The 23,768-nt window shown below is 42.8% G+C and overlaps 1 protein-coding gene across 2 annotated transcripts in view; it reads left to right on the top strand.

Moving 5' to 3' along the window:
• EPHA3 (EPH receptor A3) overlaps positions 1 to 23,009 on the top strand; it is a 214,899-nt gene extending 191,890 nt beyond the window's left edge. For both annotated transcript variants that reach the window (XM_035116806.3, XM_035116807.3), the window contains exons 12-17: positions 2,233 to 2,294; positions 3,037 to 3,246; positions 5,919 to 6,068; positions 10,591 to 10,784; positions 18,037 to 18,192; positions 19,937 to 23,009. In XM_035116806.3, coding sequence (XP_034972697.2) covers positions 2,233 to 2,294; positions 3,037 to 3,246; positions 5,919 to 6,068; positions 10,591 to 10,784; positions 18,037 to 18,192; positions 19,937 to 20,042 — 878 coding nt within the window. In that variant the 3' untranslated portion in view covers positions 20,043 to 23,009. The remainder of the gene's footprint in view (positions 1 to 2,232; positions 2,295 to 3,036; positions 3,247 to 5,918; positions 6,069 to 10,590; positions 10,785 to 18,036; positions 18,193 to 19,936) is intronic.
• Positions 23,010 to 23,768: the final 759 nt, after the last annotated feature.

Genomic DNA, 23,768 nt, shown 5'->3' with positions numbered 1-23,768 from the left:
ACATAGCGATGCATATGTCATACGTAGCGATGCTGTGCATGCGCGCTACGTAGCAGCACCCCGCCCCGGGTGCACATCATGTTTGCCGCTCCGGGTGCCCAAGCGGCTTCCTACGCCGCTGGGAGAACCTTCAAGTTGAACATGTTTGCAGCAAACCAAGCATGGGAACCTCCCCCCCCCCCCCATGAGAACCAATTTCCCATATGATTGAACTGCTGGGTGAGGTGGTGGTGGTAAGGGGTCCCGTATGTCAAATCCCTGCACCTCCAGGAATAGACTCTGCCTGAAACCCTGGAGAGCTGCTGTCTTTCAGTGTAGACAGCACTGAGCTAGATGGATCAGTTCTCAGTCTTGCTCAGTACAATGCAGATCCCTGTGTCTCCAGAGCTCAGAACTGTTTCCTGCTGCCATTGCTCCATCGATTTTAGTTTCCCCCTTCTGTTCCCTTCCTTGCCTTCTTCCTCTCCTTCCAGGCTTTCTGCAGCTGAATGAAATTAGGCTGAGCGCTTCATGCCATCCTCAGGCCCACCCCTGCACTAAACCATATAGCTAGCCATGCAACCATTCCTGTTGATGGGACACGGGTGGCGCTGTGGTCTAAACCACTGAGCTTCTTCGGCTTGCTAATCAGAAGGTCGGCAGTTCGAATCCCCACGATGGGGTGAGCTCCCGTTGCTATGTCCCTGTTCCTGCCAACCGAGCAGTTCGAAAGCATACCAGTGCAAGCAGAGAAATAGGTACCGCTGCGGCGGAAAGGTAAACAGGATTTCTGTGCACTCTGGCACTCGTCACGGTCCTCCGTGCACCAGTAGAAGTTTAGTCATGCTGGCCACATGACCCGGAAAACTGTCTGTGGACCAACACCAGCTCCCTCGGCCTGAAAGTGAGATGAGAGCCGCAACTGCATAGTCGCCTTTGACTGTACTTAACCGTCTAGGGGTTCTTTACCTTACCTTTACCTGTTTATGTCCCTCTTCTGTTTGGAGAATGCTTTTAGAACGAGATAGCATGCGCTGATCAAACACCAAATGCTATTAGCCGTTTTACCATAATACAGCTCTCTTGTATTTTGTAGAACTTAACTTTTCTCTTGTTAACCCTTTACATTGTTGTTGTTGTTGTTGTTGTTGTTGTTGTTGTTGTTGTTGTTGTTGTTTTGAATTGGTTTTTATTAAAGATGCTATTGTGTTACAAAACAAGCAAACAACAGGGAAAAGTATTGTATTGGCCTGAATATAAGCCTCACTTTTTCCCCCAAATTCCGACCATGAAAAGTTAAAGTGTATCTTAAATTCGCAACCTTACAAAAATTGGCTCTTATGAAACAGACATACGGTAAAACGGAACACGTGTGAGTGCCTGCAGGATTTTAAGGGAGTGGCTTATACTCGGGTATTGTCTCTCTCTCCCCCCCCCCCCGAATTTTAAAGGTGCTGCTTATATTTGGGTGTGGCTTATATTCGGGCCAATATGGTACATATCCATTGAGTCTTTCACAGTTTGTTTGCATTGCTTGATTGACTTTTCTGGCATTGAGTGTGTTGGCTGGGAAAGAAAAATTAGGTATAAAAATGTAATTCCCTAGATGATTAAGATTCAGGTTTGGTAAGAAAACTGCAGTAGAGATTTAAAATAACAAAACATGGAGTGCCAACATAGGCTCCTAGACCTTGAAAATATGCCCTTCTAAGTTCCTTCCAAAGTTCCCCTCTTCCTTTAGCATAGAAAAAAGACCACATGTTTGGTAAGTTAAAAATTCTTTACGTAGTCTCTCCAAAGGTCAGATTCATGTGCTTTCCCATCCAGTAGTCAGAAAACACAGGCAGCAAGTCTTAGGTTAGTTCCAAAATGGTGCAAGTTCCTAATTATTTCTATAGGAACACACGAGTGGCTTTGCATGTTAGGCTGAGGGGAACCATAGGCTTGACTTCCTTCCATTCAAGTTGAAAGGAGTAACCTAGATAAGCCTGGCAGGACAGCTTGCTCTATGGCAGGCATCCCCAAACTGCGGCCCTCCAGATGTTTTGGCCTACAACTCCCATGATCCCTAGCTAACAGGACCAGTGGTCAGGGAAGATGGGAATTGTAGTCCAAAACATCTGGAGGGCCAAAGTTTGGGGGTGCCTGCTCTATGGGATTAACCCCTTCATGCAGGCATTAATTAGACTTAAGCATTTTGGTTATGAGGCTGCTTATCCTACAAAGTGATTGTGCTTAATATTTTTCCCCCAGGTAAACCTGTCATGATTGTTACTGAATATATGGAAAATGGCTCTTTGGATAGCTTCCTGAGAGTAAGTACCCTGTTTATTCTGTGGTGATGCCCCAGGCTTTATGAATCAGTGTGACTGTACCATTATTGGTAGAATTTCAGAGTAATGGCTACCACAGTAAAGGTTGGTTGCATATATGTAAAAATGTCATAAGGATATGAGTCTACTGCTTGTCTCCTAAGGAATCATAGGAACATAGGAACATCTTGTACTCAGTCAGGGTATTGTCTACAATGACTGGCAGCAGCTGTCCAGGATTTCAGGCAGCCCCCACCCCCTGTAAGACTGACGCATGATACCTGGCAACAAGGAAATATGTGCACCTACTGCATTTCGCCAGAAGAAAAGAATGAAATTGTATTATACTGTGAAAAATAATATCGAGTCACAGATAGAATGTGCCCATTTGAATCCATTATATATGTTTATAATCATATTTTGTCTGCCTTCCTGTGTATCTGCTTAACTTGGAGTAGAGAATTAAGTTTTTTTGGTGAAATTAGGCCCCCACAGTCAACCGGAGTGGGGGGAAATCAGCCCAAAGGGAGCTATATAGTCTGAACTCATATAAAACTGTGCAATAATAAAAGGACAGATGAGATTACCCATGTCTCATACTAGGACAGGTTTATTTTCATTATAAGCACTGAGTTTTGGAAAAGCATTTTCACAAGGCAGGTTCCCAGTGACTTTGATAGAATGTGTGTGGATACAGGTCCTGGGTGTGTCGAAGATCTGAAAGGCTGTTGTAAATGTCTTACAGAAACATGATGCTCAGTTCACAGTCATCCAGCTAGTGGGGATGCTCCGAGGAATTGCATCTGGCATGAAGTACTTGTCAGATATGGGTTATGTCCACCGTGACCTGGCTGCCCGCAACATCCTCATCAACAGTAACCTGGTATGCAAGGTCTCAGATTTTGGCCTCTCCCGTGTTCTGGAGGATGATCCAGAAGCTGCCTACACAACAAGGGTGAGTCTGGTGATTTGTGAATGATTACTAGGAATCCTGAAGTGTTTGAGAGTCAAATTTCACATAGTGGCTCTTCAACAAGATCATTTATGTTTAAAGAGGGAGGGAGGGCACACACACATACATGACCACGACAGTTCTATTCTGTCTAAGACTGTTCAGTATGACTATACACTTCCTCCAATATTCTTACATTTCTGGCTTGGTGATGAAGAGTTGATGAAGAGATTAAAAAAGGAAAGGATCTGCCCAGGCAGGTAAGAAAATATATATACTTTAATGCCGTTTAACCACCCTGCCAGTTTCACAAATGCCAGTGTTGAAGGTTTTAGAAACACATAATTCTGCTCCTTTGGGCCTTTACAATCTTCTTTCTTTCTTTCTTTCTTTCTTTCTTTCTTTCTTTCTTTCTTTCTTTCTTTCTTTCGACACAATTTCTCCAAGAAGCTCAAGGCTGCATACATGCTTACGTGATGAGGTTGCCAGACATCCCTCCCCCTAAATAACTCACACCACACACAGAATTTTAGTTTGGGTTTTGGCATTAAATTAAATTTGGCCACAACTTTATTTAAATACAATTAAATGTGAGTGTTGGCTTAGGCATTGGTTAATCCATCTGTCCCCTGCCTGGGACAGATCAGCTCCGACTTCCCTAGCCAAATAGGGAAGTAAACACCCCATGGGAGATGAGGTAGCTGTGTCCAGGCACTCTCCCCTCGACCAGAAATGCTCCCCAAGGCTCGTGCTCTGTAATGGCCCCAGCCCCGCCCGTTGCAGAGGTGTATGGACAAGAGCCCCGGAGCCCCAGGATTCCTTTAACATAATACTTCTATGTGGAGCAGCATTTTAATGAGGGGTAGGCACCTCCATGCCAAACCCCTCCACCAACCAGAATTATTAACCAATGCCTAACCGCCAAACTAACAAGTTGTGACAATTTGCTAAGCAGTAGGCAAAAACCAATGGCAACAGCCAATCAGCCAAATGGCAAAATTCCTACTGGGCCCTTGCAAAGCAAGCGATCCCATGAAAGGTAAAGCAATGTCAGGCTAACCATTAGAAAGAAGGAGGTGGGTGGGAGGGAGGGAGATCCGAAGCACTTTGCAAAAGTGAAACTAACTGCTGGACGCTGAGGTTTTAAGGGTCAGTCCCTGCCAATCAAAAATTGCTACATGCTTTTTACCCCAGCAGCTCAGGATGGTCCTATCACACTCCCTCCCTCTCTACCAACACCATCCCCAACCCAAGCGATGACTTTTAACCCTTCCGCAACCCGCACTCTCCCTAATTGGAGAACATGCTTTTCAGGAATGGCTCACCTAGTGGGACAGTACTGCAAAATAGCCTCCCAGCAGCAGTGCTGCAGATACAGTGATTCCCCCTGGCACCGACCTCGCTACCACCTTGCCTCTTCCAGTAAGCAACAGGCATGCTGCTGGCAGGAGGCTATTACTACAGCTCTACCCTGCAGGGCGAGCCACGCTTGCATAGTTCTGTCCTCATGCCAAATGCCATCCGGTGAGATTTGGTTCAAAAAATATGTATTATGGAACCTAATCATGCTTAAGATTGGAATCCTATGCATACCTATTCAGCTGTAAGTCCTAGGTAAATGTGTATACAATGGCAATCAATGTCTATCAAAATGGAGATAAAATGTCAGCAGATCCATAAAGCGCTGAAAAAGATGCCCAAAGTAATAACAACATATTAGTGGCTGTTTTGTGACAGTCCTACATAATTTATTCATTCGGTTATTTAAAGCAAAATGTGTATGCAGCCCCATAATGCAAAGTTTATGGATTGCTTGCAATAAAAACAAAAACATTTTAAATGTAAAATGCAACATAAAAGCATAAAATAGCTAAATGTTAACAACAGAGATTAAAATAAAATTAAAAGAGCACCATCTAGGCCTGGCAGGTGAAATTGGGGTTTATGTGTTTTCCAATGGAATAAAGAACAATCAGACGTTGGTTTCCATACCATGTTCTTTTTCTGGCAGGAATCCCTGTGACATAAACAAGTAAACAGCATCAGGCAATGACATCAATTACATGAGATTACTACACTAATTTAGTATTTGCCAGTGTGGTCCTGCTCCAAGTTATGGCCTCTAGGGAAATAAGGGCACCATTGCTTTTTCTCATGTGGTCCTGGAGTTATGAAGTGTGTTCCCACAAGAAATCTTGATGTTTCTGATTTCTTTTCAGAAGCTGGAAGACTTTTTTGTTCTCTCAGGGATTTTGGAATTAGATAGATAGACTCCCTGTTGGTTTTATGTATTCTTTCATTGTTGCTATGTGCATTTTCAATTGCATTTATTTTAAAAAATATTTTTTTAAAATTTGTGCAAACATTTGAAAACGTATTTGTTGTAAAACTGTCAAGAGACAGTGTAAATAAATAAAAAGTTACCTACACCACTGCAAATTCTTTTTACAAGCTACACTCAAACTGGGTCCATTTCACTTTTCAGGATGTTGAAACCATTCATAGAACAAGTTTTGCTCATAGTCATATCCTCCAACATTTTGTCTAATTTCCTTTTGAAGTCTTCAGAGTTGGTGGCTATCGCTACGTCTTGTGGTAGCAAATTCCATAGCATAAATGTGCATCCCACTGCCTGAGTCATTATTGCTACTTTATACAATGCTTTGTGTTTGTAGGGAGGCAAGATTCCAATCCGATGGACATCTCCAGAAGCCATTGCTTACCGTAAATTCACATCAGCCAGTGATGCGTGGAGCTATGGGATTGTACTTTGGGAGGTGATGTCCTATGGAGAAAGACCATACTGGGAGATGTCCAATCAGGATGTGAGTACACTGAATCGCTTTCGCAAGCTGTGAGAGGAGGAAAAGCATAAGAAAAGCTGGTGCCTATTTTTAATTTTGGAAAAACAAATGTTTGAAAATCTTACTTTCTCTTGAAAAAATATGCAGCATTTCTATTTAAAAAAAAGAACTTTTGAACTTACAGGATAAAGGAAGGAGGGTGATTCAAGTTACTCTGAGAATAATCGACAAGTGCTTTTACATTAGTTAGAATGTTATACATCTTTTATAGAACTTTATTAAATGTCTCCTGATTCCTTTTGGCTGTAGCTCTGTTGAGCTTTTCTAGGAGTATACTGGGCCAATTAAACTGCCTAAGAAAGAGAGGAGGAAGTTGTGTTTAAGATTTAATGAGCAAATACCTTCGGATGCAGTGAGCAGATAAAATGAAGTGATGGTTTGATTTGTTTAGAAGTCTTTTACATAGAGGTTCATTTAGAACGCTTTAAATTTATTGCTGTCCAACTTCAGGAAGTTAAACAGATCTGCCATCCTTTTATGCTTCTTTGGAATATAGTATTTCCCAAAGCTGTTTTAAAAAACATACCATATTGTTCCCTTAATTTAGTCTAGATGTGTTCCACATGACTCATTTAAAAGCTACCAATTCTGACCAGCTCTATACATGCTTTACAAATGGGAATAAATTCTGTGTACAATATCTTACCCTAATGCTAAGCAAACATATAGTAAAAGCAAATGAAACCAGACACCTTTTGTTATTTAGCTAACAAATGGGAATATAATCGTGGAATACACACCCACCCACATCCACTGGCTGCATCACAGTGTAGTGAACCCATGTTGTTCATTGTTTTAAAATGAATGTAGTCTATTAATATAAATATATAACATTTTCCAGTCTATCGAATATTGTTAATAAATTAGTAGCCGTGTCCCTTCTACCATGTTAATTCCATCCTATCTTCCCTTGCCAGCATTAGCCATGCAATAATACCGTGTTTCTCATATTATAAGACACGTCTTATATTAATTTTTTCCTCAAAAAAACACACCATGGCTTATTTTCAGGGATGTCTTATTTTTATTACGTATGGTACAGCAATCTACATTTATTCAGTTACCGGTACTTTTTTTGCACCATGCAAAAGCACTGGGGGGGGGGGCAAGCAATTGCATGCAATTAAAGCTTGCATTAAACATGCATAAAGTGGGCAAGGCAAGAAAAAAAGTACCCTACCTGTACCGTAGTGTCTTGCCACTGGGGTTTGGAGAGCTGCACCTCTTGCTGGGTCCCGCTGGGTCGGAGCTTCGCACGGCTTCAGTTGCAGTCGGAGGGCTTCAAGCACAGTGTGCTGAGGCTCCAGCCGGGTCCCAGGGCTTCGCCGCGGCTCCTGAGCTACGTGTCCAGCCGGGTCCCGGGGGTTAGCACGCGCCTTTGAGGCTCGCAGCCGGGTCCCAGGGGTTAGCGCGCACGCGCTGAAGCTCCAGCTGGGTCCCAGGGCTTCGCCGCAGCTCCTGCAAGCTGCTGCGGCTTCAGCTACCGGTATGCGTCCAGCCGGGTCCCGGGGGTTAGCGCGCGCACACTGAAGCTCCAGCCGGGTCCCAGGGCTTCGCCGCAGCTCCTGCAAGCTGCTGCAGCTTCAGCTACCGGTATGCGTTCAGCCGGGCCCCGGGGGTTAGTGCGCGCGCGCTGAAGCTCCAGCCGGGTCCCAGGGCTTCGCCGCAGCTCCTGCAAGCTGCCGCGGCTTCAGCTATGTGTCCAGCCGGGTCCCGGGGGTTAGCGCGTGTGCGCTGAAGCTCCAGCCGGGTCCCAGGGCTTTGCTGCAGCTCCCGGGGGTTAGCGCGCACGCTCTGAGGCTCTTGCCGGGTCCCAGGGCTTCGCACAGGGGACACAGAGGCTCCTGCTGGGTCCCGCGGCTTCGCCTCTCGCTCGGTCGGGGCTTTGCGATAGTGCTTATTTTCGGGGTATGTCTTATTTTTCACCAACCGTTTGAAATCCTGTCATGGCTTATTTTTTGGGGATGCCTTAAAATATGAGAAACACGGTATTTGCACCAATGTTGCCCTTGGTTAGCTTTAAAATAAGAGTTTGAAATGGCTATGTAAACCATGATTAAAGGCAACTATGGTTATTATTGAAGGAATGCGAGTGGCACTGTGGTCTCAACCACTGTGCCTCTTTGGCTTTCCGATCGGAAGGTCGGCAGTACGAATCCCCGCAACGGGGTGAGCTCCCATTGCTCGGTCCCTGCTCCTGACAACCTAGCAGTTCGAAAGCACCTCAAAGTGCAAGTAGATAAATAGGTACCACTCTGGCGGGAAGGTAAACGGCGTTTCCGTGCACTGCTCTGGTTCACCAGAAGTGGCTTAGTCATGCTGACTGCATGACCTGGAAGCTGTCTGCGGACAAATGCCGGCTCCCTCGGCCTATAGAGCGAGATGAGCACGCAACCCCAGAGTCATCCGCAACTGGGCCTAACAGTCAGGGGTACCTTTACCTTTACGGTTATTATTAGCATTAGTGCAAACGTAACTCCTCACTGTGGCAGTTGTTAACTCTGAAAGGGGAAAGGAATTTCTTGTAGGTCAGGGAATGCTTTTAATTTCCTAGCTGCAGTTTATAAAAAGACCAAGAAATTTTATGTTTGCACTAGCCCCTGGTTATTAATATAACTATTGGCTGTAAGTTGTTCATATTAGTTAACCATATTGCTTAACATGCTGGTTTAGAAATAAAGAATTGCTGCCCTGAGAATGGAAATTAGAACATAGAAGCTAATTTCATAATTTGTTCCTCCTGAAATGTCAAGTAGGAAGCAGTTGTTTGTGATCTGCCACAGGGCATTTGTTAAGCTGCCTGCTGCTTTTCAGTCATTTTCCTAAAATGATTATAGAAAGTCAAAATCTGGTTGATTTCTCACATGCAAACCACACAGCCACAACCTCTCAAGCCAAAACCCAACATGGCTGGAAATATGCTTGTTAGGACAATCATGGGTAATCTAGCTTTATTGCTACTCCACATACTTGTTAGCCCCTTAACCCAGGGGTTCCCAACAAAATTTTCCCGAGGACCCCTCATCGAGCTGCTATTGTGACAAGGACCCCCATTAATTCCTAATCCTAAAATTAAAAAGTGAGAGCCAAATTAAGAGTCTTTTTATAAGAGTCCAGGGAGGAGGGAGGGGAATGGAGAAGACAGGGTACCTGCGCAGTAGCGCACAAATGAAGCCGACGCGCGCAAAGCATCTTGGGGAGGTGAGCGTTAGTAGAATGCGTGCGCTGCCTCTTTGCAAAACAGTAGTGTTTGTAAAGCGCCACCTAACGGCATACAGCAGACCTACTGCCTCTATCTAATTCTAGTTTTGCGCTAGACTCTGCTCATGCAGGAAGCGGCCAAAACAAAAAATCTGTTATCATACGAAATATATTTAATATATTTTTTATTCTAATAGCATCTTGCGGACCCCTCTGGCATAGCTCGCGGACCCCTGGGGGTCCCCGGACCACCTGTTGGGAACCACTGCCTTAACCCATCTGTCAACAATAATCTAACTCTATCTGCCGTGCGATGCAGAAATATGGAAATGTCAGTAAAGCTGGATTTTTCTACAATTATGTGGCGTTAGCAATTGCATATGCAAGTTTAAGTGTGTATTTGAATATCACTTGCTTGTAGAGGCGAGGAGCACTCCCATCAAAAGGAGAAGGGATAATGAGTTGTGCTAAGCTGCCAGCTGCCAATGTAGATGAATACTGCCCTCTTTCTGTGAAACAATTAATATGTATATATATTTATATATACTGATGCTCTCTCCCTATACAGAATTCCGTACCTATGAAATAGTCCCAGAGTTTGCATGCTTGTTTCTTTGTGTTAGTGAATATTATGTAAAACATCCTAATTGATAATTAGACCTTAAAATGTAAGGGCTCTTTGTTGGAGGGAGGGCTGTAGCTCAGAAAGAGAGTGCATGATTTGGATGCAGAATGTCCCAAGTTCTGTCATTGGCTTCTCCCGATAGGGCTGGAAAGACTCCTGCCTGGAACCCATTGGAATTGCTGCCAGTGCTTGAAAGCAGTACTGAGTTATACAGACCAATAATCAGGCGCACTCTAAGGCAGCTTCCCATGTTTCTATGATCTCAAACTGCAGTTCCTAAAAGGCTGTTGAGGAGGAGGGGCAGATGAGTGGGTAGTGATCTTCCAGATGTTTTCTCTTTGGACCAATTAAGCGTGTATTGTAGGAAATGTATTAAGTTGACTTGCATTTGGTCTAATCAAAGCTGAGCACTGGACAAGACCAAACAGCACCTTCTTCAAAGAGCTACACATTATCCTCTGCTTCCTCTGTCACTTTCCGTATCTCCGTTTTGTCAAATGGCTTATTTTGCAAATAAAGAGGAAGGAGGACACGTCGGAACAATTGGAGAATGAATAGATTTGTTTTAAATACCGTGTGTCCGTGACAATGTAATGGAGATCCCTTGCAGAAGCATTTCCTGATAATGTCTGCAATCTCCCCCCCCCCCTTCTGCAGGTAATTAAAGCCGTGGAAGAAGGGTACCGCTTGCCACCACCCATGGACTGCCCAGCTGCCTTGTATCAGTTGATGCTGGACTGTTGGCAAAAAGACAGAAACAACAGACCGAAGTTTGAGCAGATTGTCAGCATCCTGGACAAGCTGATCCGTAATCCCAGCAGTCTAAAAATAATCACCAATGCAGCTGCAAGGTGACACAATACCTTCTACATCTTACACACTGAATGTGTTTGCTTACTTTGCCTCCAGTAATTACAATATGTTTGCTTTGTCCACTACCTACTTCCACGTATACAGCTATTTCTTATTAGTAGTGTAGTTTAAGTTGGGGACTGGGGCTGGGAGGAAGCTTGGCTACTATCTCTTTATCTTCTAGTAGGCAAACAGAATCCCTGACTGTTTGTTGTCCAAACCCCAGTTTGCAAAGGAGGCAAAGGGACATCTAGTTTCAAAGTTCCTGCCGGTTATGAATTCACAAGACTAGTTCAACAGTTGCGCTTTAGACCTTTAAACCTCACCCTATAAATAAATTCAGACAAGACTCAAATTTTGGTTTGGTTTTTACATTACATCAGGTGAGTGGTTGCATAGGCTCTGGTTTGACTAGCTCCCTGCACCATTGCAGGTAGCGCTGACCCAGGGCACCAGCGTAGGTCAGCCTAGGGTGAACACCTGGAATGGCGGAAAGCCAGGGACATGCTATGTCCACCACCTAGATGTCCCCCTGCACTCAGGCATGGGCACAACCCCTCGCACGGTTGACTAAACCATTGAGTCCCTGGATTCCTTTAATGGAATACCCTTCACATAGGGATGGCTAGGCATCCTTCCACGCCTATCACCTGAACCAGAGCCTATCCACAACCTTACAAGTTGTGACAATTTGCTACGCAGCACGTGAAACCCAAATGGCACCAGCCAATCAGCCAAGTGGGGAAAATTCCTGCCATGCCCCTGTCCCAACGACAGACACACGACGGCATAGCAAGGTCAAGCGTGCAAGCCCTAAAAGTAGGGAGAGGTGGGTGATGTTCCGATGCACTGACCAAGGGAGAAAGCTCAGGGTCATGTGCATTGGCATATATAGGTCCCTTGATCCATTTTGACTAGAGTCTCATTGGTCTGATTCAACCCAGCATCAAGGGACCTACCAATAGTGGCTATCCAATCGTACCCACCCACAACACAGGGTTTGGTTGCCAGGTCGCACTGCAACACATGCCCTCTTTGAGGGAGGACACGATAAAGCTGTAGGTGTGCAGCACCACATAAACACTGTGATAAAAGCACACAGACATTATCAGGACAGAGGATTTTCTGCAACTGCATGGTCAGGTTGAACAGGTGCAGAAACTGTGAGTGAACAGAGATTTCATCTTTGCAATCTCAACCTGTGCTCTTTTTCAAAAATGAGGTTTTAGTCCTGAAGAAAATATGTCAGCAATGCCTAGTGAAATTTCAGAAACTATGCCATGCAGATGATGGTAGTGAACCACTGTCCCCACTGATTTAGAGACAACTGCATAGCTCTTTGCCCCTATCCAGGTGCAGAATAAATTACGTCAAACTTTTAAAAATAACTCATATGAAAGCAAACCAAAGGGATTCCAGAGAAGGGCAGCAGAAATCACAGTGGTCAGGTTAAAGACCTGCAAACAAACAAACAAACAAACAGGTGTTCAAGCAGCAGAAGAAAACTTGTAATTGGAAGGGAGGGGAGGGAAGAGAGAGCTGGGAGTTGATTCTCCCAGGTCAGGAAGTTCCATATCTTGGCTCAACATTAAATAATACTTTCTCTCACAAGTTTTATGTTCACCCATTATGAAATCATTTTTATGCTCTTCTTTCTTACTAGGCTGATTGGCACTTTTGTAATCAGCGTTTTTCAGGTACATGCAGACTTTGTGTTTTGAAACACAGTGCGAAAAGGCACAATATTTGAAGTTTAGTTAAAGTTTAGTTTGTGATTGTGCCAGGGCACTTGCACAATCTAATCATAACTTCTTTGATTTGTCTCTGCGGTTCTGTCTGGGTGTCTGAACATTGTTAACTTTTTCTCCGCTCTGATTTAATCTGTATAACATATAGATTTGTGTGTGTGTGTGTGTGTGTGTGTGTGTGTGTGTGTTTTAGGGCAAGTTGAGTTTTGATCACTTCCATTATTTTTCCTAGTTCAGATTATTATTTCTTACCTTCGTGTGCACTGCTTTACAGTTGTAAATATTGGACTCAGTTATGCACAGTAGCGGCTGATAGGGTGGCATGGTGGAGCTGTGTTGCTCTCCCGGCTTCCCAACACAATGGGTCTCTGTTGTGTTAAGCTCCATGTTCAACAAAGCACCAAAATGCCAAGAAATTGGCGCTCCTTGGGACTATTTAGGCAATATGGATACTGCGTGGTATCCTGTGTTGCAGTTAATTCAAGCTTTATTGCCACTTTGGAGCTGGGTGACTATGGATATGAATCCCAGATTTGTCTGTTCACTGGAATAGCCACATGGCGTGTATGTAACTGAAGTTATCATGCAACTAACTGGATTAAAACCCAAGTTTCTGATGTAAGCACCTCAAAAACTAGATGCTATAGGGTTTCCAGTATTTCCCACAGGTTTCCAGTATTATAATCATAGTAAAAGAAAAGCATTCAGTGTTGTTGACATTTACAACAATTTGGGGGGCATTCATTATCTGAAGTGGCGCTTTGGGCATTTATTGGTGAGCAGTCCATAAATGATTGTCTTTAGGATAAAGTTACGCCTTTGATGTCTGATTTGCAAGTCTAGGTCTTTTTAGCTCAAGGACCAAATGCAGTAGCTATCTGATTATTACTGAACTGAGCAAACATGATATAAAGAAATATCAGGGGAAGCAAATGTGCCATAGAGGTAGGTCAATTTTATTTAAAGAACATAGTCATATTTTTTTTACCTGATTGGCACTTTAAAGCAGCATAAATGACTGTAAAGGCAAAGTTGTACTCCTTGTGGTACTGAGATAATTAAAGTCAACAACATGTCTCCACGCCTCCTCAGTGCATCATTTATTTTCTTGTCTCCTGTTGGAAAGTGGATATACAGTATCTGTGCTTTCCATTTGGCAGCAATAAAGTTTGTGTGTGTGTGTGTGTGTGTGTGTGTGTGTGTGTGTGTGTGTGTCACACACTTGTGCTTTTGTTGACCTTAAAATTAGTCTAGGATTCTGGTCCTTAGGGTCATTTATAAGCCATCAAAGTCATATTTCAGCTCACATAAATGTTCAGCAGGCTTTTACATAAGCAAAAATGCAAGGTATTAAGAACTGCTCATTTGAAATAGATGCTCTCCCAGTCTTGAAACACTCAACAGAGGAGAGCTAGCTAAGAAGACAAGTAAAAATAGATGTGGAAACTTAGAGGGTAGAGTATGCAACATTTCTCTTAGTAACGCACTGCTGCCTCTCAAATAGTAGTGCTTGATGGTAGTGGTTACAAATTGAGTTATATCTTTCCCCACTGGACAGCTGGCATGCTCAGAACAGCAATTTGTATCAGTAGGAGGTAGAGCTCCATTGCTATTTATATGTTTATTTCGAGACATGATGCGGTGCGACAGAAAATTCTTTGCAATGTGGCAACATCCATCTCAATGACAGCAAACCATGGCTTTCCAGGCTTGCATGCAAAAGAACAAGGTTAATTCCAGCTGTTAACATAATAGGTCAGTCCATAAAAGCTGACTGCAAGAGGCCATTGGTGGAAAATATACTCTGGAATCTCACTGCTGAGTGGGTTGCTGTCCTTTTATTTATGACAGCCATATGCCAGCACATGCAGCCTTCCAACCATGCTCAGTGCCAGAATGAATAGCACCGAGGATTTCCCTCCCGCTTTGCCAGTACACAGAGAACAGTTTTGAAATGTTGCTAGTGGGAGTGGGAAGCGGCAAAAATGAAAGAGGCGGGGGAGTTGTGTTTCAGTTCCCCTGAGCAAACATGTAATTTCCATGATTTCTTTTTAATGATTGCAGTCTGACGCTAGTAGGACCTGATTTATGAAAAGCTGTGAAAGATCAGGTGGAACCCTGCAGGACGTCATTTACAGCTGCACGGATTGTAGCCCATCTAATTTGTCTAGTAAAAGTGTGAGCTTATGGTGCACATCACCCAGCCCATAAATTTCATGTTTAGACCTGCTGTCTAGGGGGCTGGGTCAAAGGGAGGAGGGTGGAAGCCCAGGGATGCAGATGCTCTGAAAGCCCGGCACTCCCTCCGATGCACATGGGGAGACATCACAGACTCTTCACAGCGAGAGACAAATTCCTGCTCATTGATAAACTGTCCAGATGTCCTCTCCAAGGAGGAAATGAGCTTTTTTGTGGGGGGGGGGAGAATGCCCTCCCCACTTAGAATCCTGCGAGAAAAATGATACTTTACAATGCTAGTTATTCTGTGGTTACTTGAAATTAGTTCATATTTTTGTCTTCATTACACCTTGGTCCCGACAACAGACATAAAAGCTTCACTGGGATTGTCCAATTTGTAATCCTGCTGCTCTGCTTTTTCTCATGTTGTTTAACATTCCACATGCACACAGAAAAGGAGCAGCGACGCCAGTTTTTACTAGAATGAAGCAGCATGTTAGATTGACCTGAGAGAAAAAGCAACTTCTCCATACTTCATATATACTTTAATAAATGCCCTGGGATCCTAGTAGCTATGCAGAGAAAGCTATAAATAAAAAATGTGGACTTCATGAGACAAACAGAAGTTAGCTAGCTGTATCCAGTATAGTTAATTGCATTTCCTTTGGATTTATTTCTGAAATGGACATTTAGGGGAAATGGCTGAGCATCAAGGAAATCATACATACATATTAACAAGAACTGTATGCATAGCGAGAGCAGGCAATTGATGCATCAGATAGCCTCTTTTTTTTAATAGTCACGTTAAGCAACTCAGCTCCTCTATACAAATGAGCAATATCAGTCCTTCACCACAAGCAATGATGTATTGCTGATAATAATCTGTCCAGCTGAAATGTGTTGACTGGTTTTGGAGATGAAGGGAAAGAGAGATGGTTCATATACTAAGAAGCTACAAACAACTCTTTTGCGTATCGTTGAGTTTTGTTTTAGTTTTCTTTAATCAAAATCCATTTGGAGCAGAGACTAGGGCTTTGGCCAACAATTAAGAGCATTGCGAGTCAAGGACCCGCCACCTGCACAGAGTAAATAAGACACACTGAAACATGAATTTAGGTTAATGGGAAAAATAAGGCCACAACTTTATTGGTTACAGCATGTGAGTGGTATTGGCTTAGGTATTTGGATAACACAAGCAAGCATGACTCCACCCCACTCAGTGGGGAGTCGTTTAGGGTTAACAACCAGTGGGAGGAGCTTGTTGATGCAAGTACAACTGGAAGCTGATGTCACTGGGGGTCATGCCATGGCTCTAGCCACCAGCAGGGCAACAGACAGGATCCACAACTGCCAGATCCCTTTAACACAGGCATCTCCAAACTTCGGCACTCCAGATGTTTTGGACTACAATTCCCATCTTCCCCGACCACTGGTCCTGTTAGCTAGGGATTATGGGAGTTGTAGGCCAAAACATCTGGAGAGCCGCAGTTTGGGGATGCCTGCTTTAACAGGATACCCAAAAGAGGAGGGGTTGGATGATGGCCACAACCTGTCCTCTGACACACAACACATATACATATTCCAATGCCTAACCGCCAATACCATAAAGTTGTGTCAAATTGCTATGAGGTAGGCGGAAACCCAAGAGGCTGGTGCCAGTTAGCCAAATGGATAAAAATTCCTACCAAGCCCCTTGGGCAACCAAGGCAACCAACCGAAGTCCAAAGCAAGGTCAAAGCATAGAACAGACCTAAAGGCGGGGGCGGGAGATCCGATGTAGCCAGGAAGCCAAATGGGGCACTAACGCTGCTGCGGCTGCTTAAATGCAGCCAGACCCCACCCACCAGCTGGTCTTATTGGCCAGCTGAGAGGCTTGGCACGGCAGCGGAGGAAGGCTAATGCAGGGGGCCGAATATGCCCCTCTGCTAGTGCAGGAAACAGCTCCCGCTCGCAACCGCTCCCCTCTGCAAGGAGGAGAAGTCTTGTCCTCATTCTGCAATAGACAGGAAGATAATAGGACAACTGCTGGAGAAAAAAAATTATGCTGTTGTGCCTGCTGGGGTGGTGAGAGAGCTTTTTTGGTCAGTGGGCACCCAGATTTTTGTTCTTTTATCTCTTATAACAGGGTTGGGCAGGTGGGGGTGATGTTCATCTCCCAGGTTTCTTCATAGCTGATAAATCAGACATTATCTTATCAGGTAAAATGAGATGGTAGAAGAGGTAATATTAAGTGCCTTATTTTGTTTTGTTTTGTTTTGTTTCTCAAAAAATAAATCATTTGTCTCTAGTGTATCAAACTACATGGACAAACTGACACAGAGAATTCGAACTTCCCATGCACCCAAAAAGGATATTGTTTTTACTGCACCTACTATAATTGTAGAAAGATGATTGAGAAGATCACATTTAAGCATTGTGCATGTTGACTGACTGGCAGGGGAAATAGTAGCTTATTCCTCAAAAGAATCCACTGAGTTTTATTTTTATTTTTAATATCAGCAACCAAAATAAAAGTGAGAGGGAATATCCAAATAGGTATATTGTAGAAAACCATTCTTGATGGTTTACTTATTGTTTTCTCAGTCTCCACTATGTATTCCAAAGCCACAGGATAATTTAGCATACAGTTTGCACATCATTTTAGGGATGCAATATCATGGAAGCTTAAGTTTTTAAACTTTGTTTTTATGAAGCAAACAAGCTTTCTATGTCTGTCTCCGCAGGCTCTAAACTGCAAAGATCTCTCAGGTTTCTTTTGATACTCCAGAACTGAAAAATGTTGTAGAAAATTTTAGGGAAGCATTTGGTGATTTCAGTGCCTTTGCTGTCTGAAATGTTTTGTGCTGCCAATTCTGAACAAAGCCATCTAGAGATTTTCAGTCGTGCTGCAAAGCTCCAGATGGTCGCATCCTCCTATTTAAGCCACCAGTTTATAACGTGCTTAAAATCACACTGCATCAGTTGGTTTAATCTGAGATTAAGAGCGTTTATCACTGGCTTGGCTCAGCTCTTATTTGAGGTATGTTTATCAAGTTACACATACCTGAGCTAAATCAAGATGAGCTTCATGAAAGCTTCAATTCAAAAGAAGTGCCCCCTGACAATGCAATCACGAGTTTAAGACACAATCTGAACAGCTGGTTCACTTAAGCACCGTGATTTCTCTGTTTTTCCCTAAAGCAATAGATTTCTGCAGGCATTAAATTCTGCACGCAACTTGCACCTAATCTGAAAGATTCTGCTGGGAGTGGTTTTAAGTCCAGATACATAGGGAATCACAGTGTATTTCTGTTCTCTCACCACCGTCACATTCATTTTTTTCCAGGCCATCAAATCTCCTTCTGGACCAAAGCAATGTTGAAATCTCAGCCTTCCGCTCAACAGGTGACTGGCTCAATGGCATTCGGATAGGACAATGCAAGGACATATTCACAGGAGTAGAATACAGCTCATGCGATACGATAGCCAAGATTTCCTCAGAGTAAGAGTCCATCTTAAAACTGTTTCTTTGGTTGCTTTTGCATTTTTCATGCCACTTCCCAAATTATGAGATTTCAATCTTGTGGGCAGTTCAACATCTAGGTTTCAGTGAAATTAATGCAACATATGAGCCCAGAACACATGCTCCTTTAAAGTCAACTCAGGCTGCAGCCTTAACTGGGTGCAAGTCCCATTGAATTCAGTGATACTTACCTCTGAGTAGACATGGATAGGATTGCACTTCAAGAACACCTTGCTGAAATATACCACCGATGTGTTCAGTTACATATATGTCAATTCGAACAATAGACTGTTCTTCATAGAATCATAGAGTTGGAAGGGAACATGAGGGTCATTTTTGCAGTGCAGGGGTCTTTCACCCAATGTGGGGCTCAAACCCATGACCCTGAGATTAAGAGTCCTATGCTCTACCAACTGAGCTGCCCCACATTTGTTCTACTTCTTTGAAAGGCTGTTGTAAAATCATAAATGGAAGATCTTCTTTTGAAAGCAGCATGCGACTTTTTTGTTCCATCTGACTTGTGGTGGCTGGGATTAGTTTAGAATTAGATGTGTCAATTTTTTCATATAGGTCAACGGTTCAGCATAATGAAATTTTTAGCTTCTATATTTTTGAAATGGAGCAAACGTTCAGATTTCTCAGGAAAATAGGGTGTTCTAGATTTCTCAGGAAAATAGGGTGTTCTTTGTCCATAGTCAGTTATGCTGATGTGGTGGGGCAGGAAAAAAGGAGAGGGAGATCATTTTTGGCATTCTGAAGATTTAACAGAGCCCAAAGATCTCAAGGAGATATACACAGCTTTTCCTCTCTGTTCTATCTTACATCCTATGACCCAATATCACTCAACCCATGTGCTGAATGTGGATTTGAACTGAAGTCTTTCTGGTCATCATAAATTCTCTCACCATGGCACAGTACTGCCCCTCAGGATAGATAAAATGCCAACCATCTGTCATTCCCAGTTTGTGAGCCAGGCTCATTGGGATTTATTTATTTTTAAAGCCCTCCACCACAGAAATCCTTCAAGCCCTAAAACTCAGACACTTTGAATGAACCTTTTCCAACTTACCTAGGCCCCTGGATGCCATTGGTTACCATATGTGGAAATTCTATGAAGAAGATATGTATGGCAGTAGCCACTGGCATCCAAGACAGTGGTCCTTCATCAGTGGCATAGCATGGATTGCTGGTGCTCGGGACGCGGCAAGTGTTGCGCTCCCTTGGTGGACTGGGCAGTTGCTGCTGGTGGTTGCAGTGGCCGTGCACCTTCTCAACTTGGCAGCTCTGCTGCCTCCCAGCTCAGCCATCCCAGGTGTGGGATTCATGGGCATTGTGCCTGGTTGTGCCCCTCTCATAATTTTGTGCCCAAGGCCACCACCCCTCTGCCCTCCTCCCTCCTCCCTCCTCCACTACACCACTGCTCCCTGTCTCCCACGCACTTTTGTTTAAATCATCCAAAATCTGCAAGCTGCTGTACAGGTGCAACAATTTTTTTCAGCGCCTGAGAATGTGTTTGTGTTGCTTCCTTAGGAGAGCTATTTTCTTAGATATCAGAAACACACTCCACTGCCTTTGGTCCATCTGGAAACATTCAGGCTAGCTACCACTGTTTAGCAACATGGAAAGGAAGTTTCATCATCGACCTAACATTGTGGATTCTTTTGATGTGCGAAACACTTTCCAACTTCTCTGGAACTCATCAGGTGTGTTTTGTCTTTTTCAGCGACATGAAGAAGGTCGGCGTGACGATTGTGGGGCCACAGAAAAAGCTCATTAGCAGTATTAAATCTCTAGAAATGCATACAAAGAATGGCCCCGTTCCAGTGTAGGCTACCGAAACGTTGGCACTCGAGACACAGCAAGAGGAAGCAAGAGGTTGCTGCAAAGGTCATGGTGATGAGTGAAAACGTGCAAGACTGAAAAGGCACTCTTGTAGCATTGTTGGAAGCATGACATTTTGGGCCCGTTTCAAGCCCACTAAGAGACTCATACGCTGAGTTAAATTGCCTTAAAATAGGAATGAAAAACTTTTTTCTCTCTCTTGTTCTTGAAGGGGGGTGCCTTTCCCACCTTGTAATAATGGACTGCTCAAACATATACTGCATTTGAAAGAAAATGTTGGTTTCTTTGTTTTATTAAATCCTTCCATGTAACTTAGAGCCATTTCAATGTTGATGGACTGAATGACAAGAAAGGCAAACAACTAAACGGAGGATGTTATGCTAAATCTTGACCAATTGTCAGCAGAAAGCAAGAGGGGGGGAAACCCTTGCAGTATTTTCTTTATATGCAGAAAGGATAGGTGACTAGTATTTTATTTCTTTAAAATAATTGTAATGCTCTTTGGGGATAATACCTCAGCTCTGTCTGGCCATATCTGCAAGGATATTCCTGCAACATTCTGTTTCAACGGTGGAAGGAAACCATGAATAATGTTGGGTATAAAATGAGGCAATAGTTCATGAATAATATTTGCTGTTGGGGCTGGTTTTGATGCATGTGTTCTTTAAAAAAAGTCTTAATTTTTCTTTTAAAATGTATATTTATTTTCCTTTAAATGTTTTCTTATTGTTTATATTTATATATGTTTTGACTGGGCTTAATTACTACCAAGTGCCAAATCCTCCCAGACTTTGGCTGTAGCCCCAGACATTGGGAAGAAATTTCAGTACAAGTAGTGAGACTTACTTTAAAGAAAATGGGTCCCAATCTTGAGGATCTGATGTAAGTGAAGAAAGAGGCATACATGCCCACAAGTGAGTAAATTTTCATGCACCATGTTCTGGGTAATATAATCCAATGAACCACACAATCATTTTTCTCCAAGGAAAACAGCCATAGTGAGCTGTTCGTTATTTTCTTGACAACTTAACTCAGAGTTGCATAATTGCATGTACTTAAATGTTTGCAGTGTGCACAAAGCGTTGAATTGTGCCAGATTTTTTTTTAAAAAAACAACAACAACACCCATGCTATACGATGCATTACTTGGTGATAAAATTATTTGCTTATAATACTCTGGGGTCCAAATAGGAAAAGATGAAAATCCCTTTTCTTAGTTCTTATATTAGAGAACTAATAGCTAGCATTGTTGGCATCCACTTGAGAGTAAATGATTACAGTATGTTTCTTAAACACACGTCTTAAACAGTACGCCTTAAACACACGTACAAAGATGTGCTTGTAAGTTGTACTATGTGAACAATATCCAAATCAACACATGTCCTGTTTGTATTTTCTTTTGGCTACATTTGCCCTCACCACAGTACATAGCAGCTTTTAAGATGGATTCGAATCATTCAGTGGCCTGTTTGCAAGACATGTGAAGTTAAAACATGGCTTGGCATGAATGCACAGGTCCTCAGAGTGGAGATTGCAGCTACTGCCCTCCTCCCCTAGTGCTGTTGTGCTGCTATGAGCTAAGCCATGGTTTGCCTTAGCTCGCCATCCAAATCTAGCCTCATGGTTTGTCACACTCCAGGCAAACAGTGAGCTGTAACCATGGTTTGCTCTTGGGTTTTACAGCTCATGGTTATCCGGAGGAGACATACCATGAGATCAGGTTCAGACAGTATGCTAACCCAAACCATGGTTTAGTTCACAGCACAGCTGCAGGATGACCAGGAAAGGAACACAGCAACCACAGTCTTTTCTCAAGAACCGTCATATTTGTGTTAAGCCATGGTTTGGTTTTGCATTATGTGCAAACATGCCCAGTAGGTGATCCATTTTGTAAAAAGCATAAAATGACACTTCAAAATGCTGACACTCTGACTATACACAGAGCACTGGTATACTTTCCTTGCACACTTTTGTAACTTGCATGCCCTTCCAATACGATGTCATGTTTTTTGATGTTCTCTGAACATAGCAGGATCTGGAAGTATACAGTGCACCATCCTAAGCCCATGTTCTGCAAGGATTCAGATCAGATTAATATTGTCAAATAATCACCTCCCTTCTCTTTAGATTTGATCTCTAGCCATAAATACACCATTCCTGCTAGTAGAAAGTTTTTGTTTGTTTTTAAAGCAAAACAATTCTATTGATGTTCTTGGAAGTACTATCTGGAACAAATTGTCCCCAATGGCAATTTTTAATGGCTGTGAAAGAAAGAAAAATTGTGTATTAGCAGGTCTTCAAACTACATTTTAGTCTTACCTATCCTTAATCATCGTCTAGTAATACCACGGGACATAATTATGTGTGTGCTCGGTACTAAAGACTGATTTCATTGTTTGTTCAGGAGGAAATTCCTTTTTTGCAGAGGGTTTTAAAACAACTTTTTGTCTTCTCTTTCTTACAATTTTTGTACTGTTCGGTGGCCTCCGATAGCCCCCATTCCCCTTCTACCCCTGTACATATGTAAACATAGCAGTGTACAATTCTTAACTGTGGAGTAGAGGAAATAGAAATTTTGTGGCCATCTTCCTGTACAGGATCTGCCTTTGATTATTATTTACATCAAACAAGCATTGCAAAGTCTTCACTAAGAATATGTACCATATTATTGTTTTTGTATCTTAAAAATATTGTTTTTACATATATTATTTATTTCTGTTAACATATAACATAGGGGTTTTTTTGTTTTGCTGTACTTTAGACTCCAATAAGCAATGTATAGATGTGATTTGAACTGGCAAATCCACATTTGCTTTTTAACCTTTATTTCAAAGCATTACTTACTCATTTAGTTAATTACGTTGTGCAATTGTAGATGGCCTGTTACTAATGTAAAATGATTTGTAGTGGAAACATTTATATTTTTATAATAAACATAATGAAAGTATTTTTTACATATTGGAATACACAGGTGCTTGTTTTGAAGCCAAGGAAACTGATTGTTGGGCAATCATTTTGTATTAAATCTCCAAAAGTATCTGGAGCAAACTTCTCAAGTTTAAAAACAGCCTTACCACAATCCAGCAAGGGGAAGTGTCTATGCAGAAGTAGACTTTCATTTCACATGCCAAGCAGTGATGAAAGCAGTATTTGTTCAGTGTCTCATAACACCTATTCTGTATGAACTTCACCTGCTGCCTATATCCCACTGGGATAATTCAAGGTGTTAGTGCTGATATACAAAACCCTAAATGGCTTGAGCCCCAAATACATGATGTAGCACCACTCCCCATATTGCGTGTGTAGATCCTTTAACCACCCCCAAATAAATTAAGAGAAGACTCAAATTTTTGGTTTGGTTTTTGGCAGAATTTAGGCCACAACTTTATTGATTACAGTCAAGTGAGTGGTTGCATAAGCTCTGGTTCGACTAGCTCTCTGCACCCTTGCGGGTAGCGCTGACCCAGGGCACACCATAGGACAGCCTTTGGGTGAACACCCGGCAGAGTGGAAGGTGGGGTCAACCAGCCTAACTGCCAGATGCCCTCCAGACTCAAGCATGGGCACAATCCCTCTAGGGTTGACCAAACCATAGAGTCCCTGGATTCCTTTAACAGAATACCCATCGCATAGGGATGGCCAGACTGTTCTGCCACCCCTATCACCTGAACCAAAGCCTATCCGCAACCTTACAAGTTGTGACGATTTGCTAT

The sequence above is a fragment of the Zootoca vivipara genome, chromosome 4, assembly GCF_965207765.1.
Source record: "Zootoca vivipara chromosome 4, rZooViv2.hap1.1, whole genome shotgun sequence".
Lineage (NCBI taxonomy): Eukaryota > Metazoa > Chordata > Lepidosauria > Squamata > Lacertidae > Zootoca > Zootoca vivipara.
Note: the sequence above shows the minus strand (reverse complement) of the source record. Positions and strands in the feature narration are given on the sequence as shown.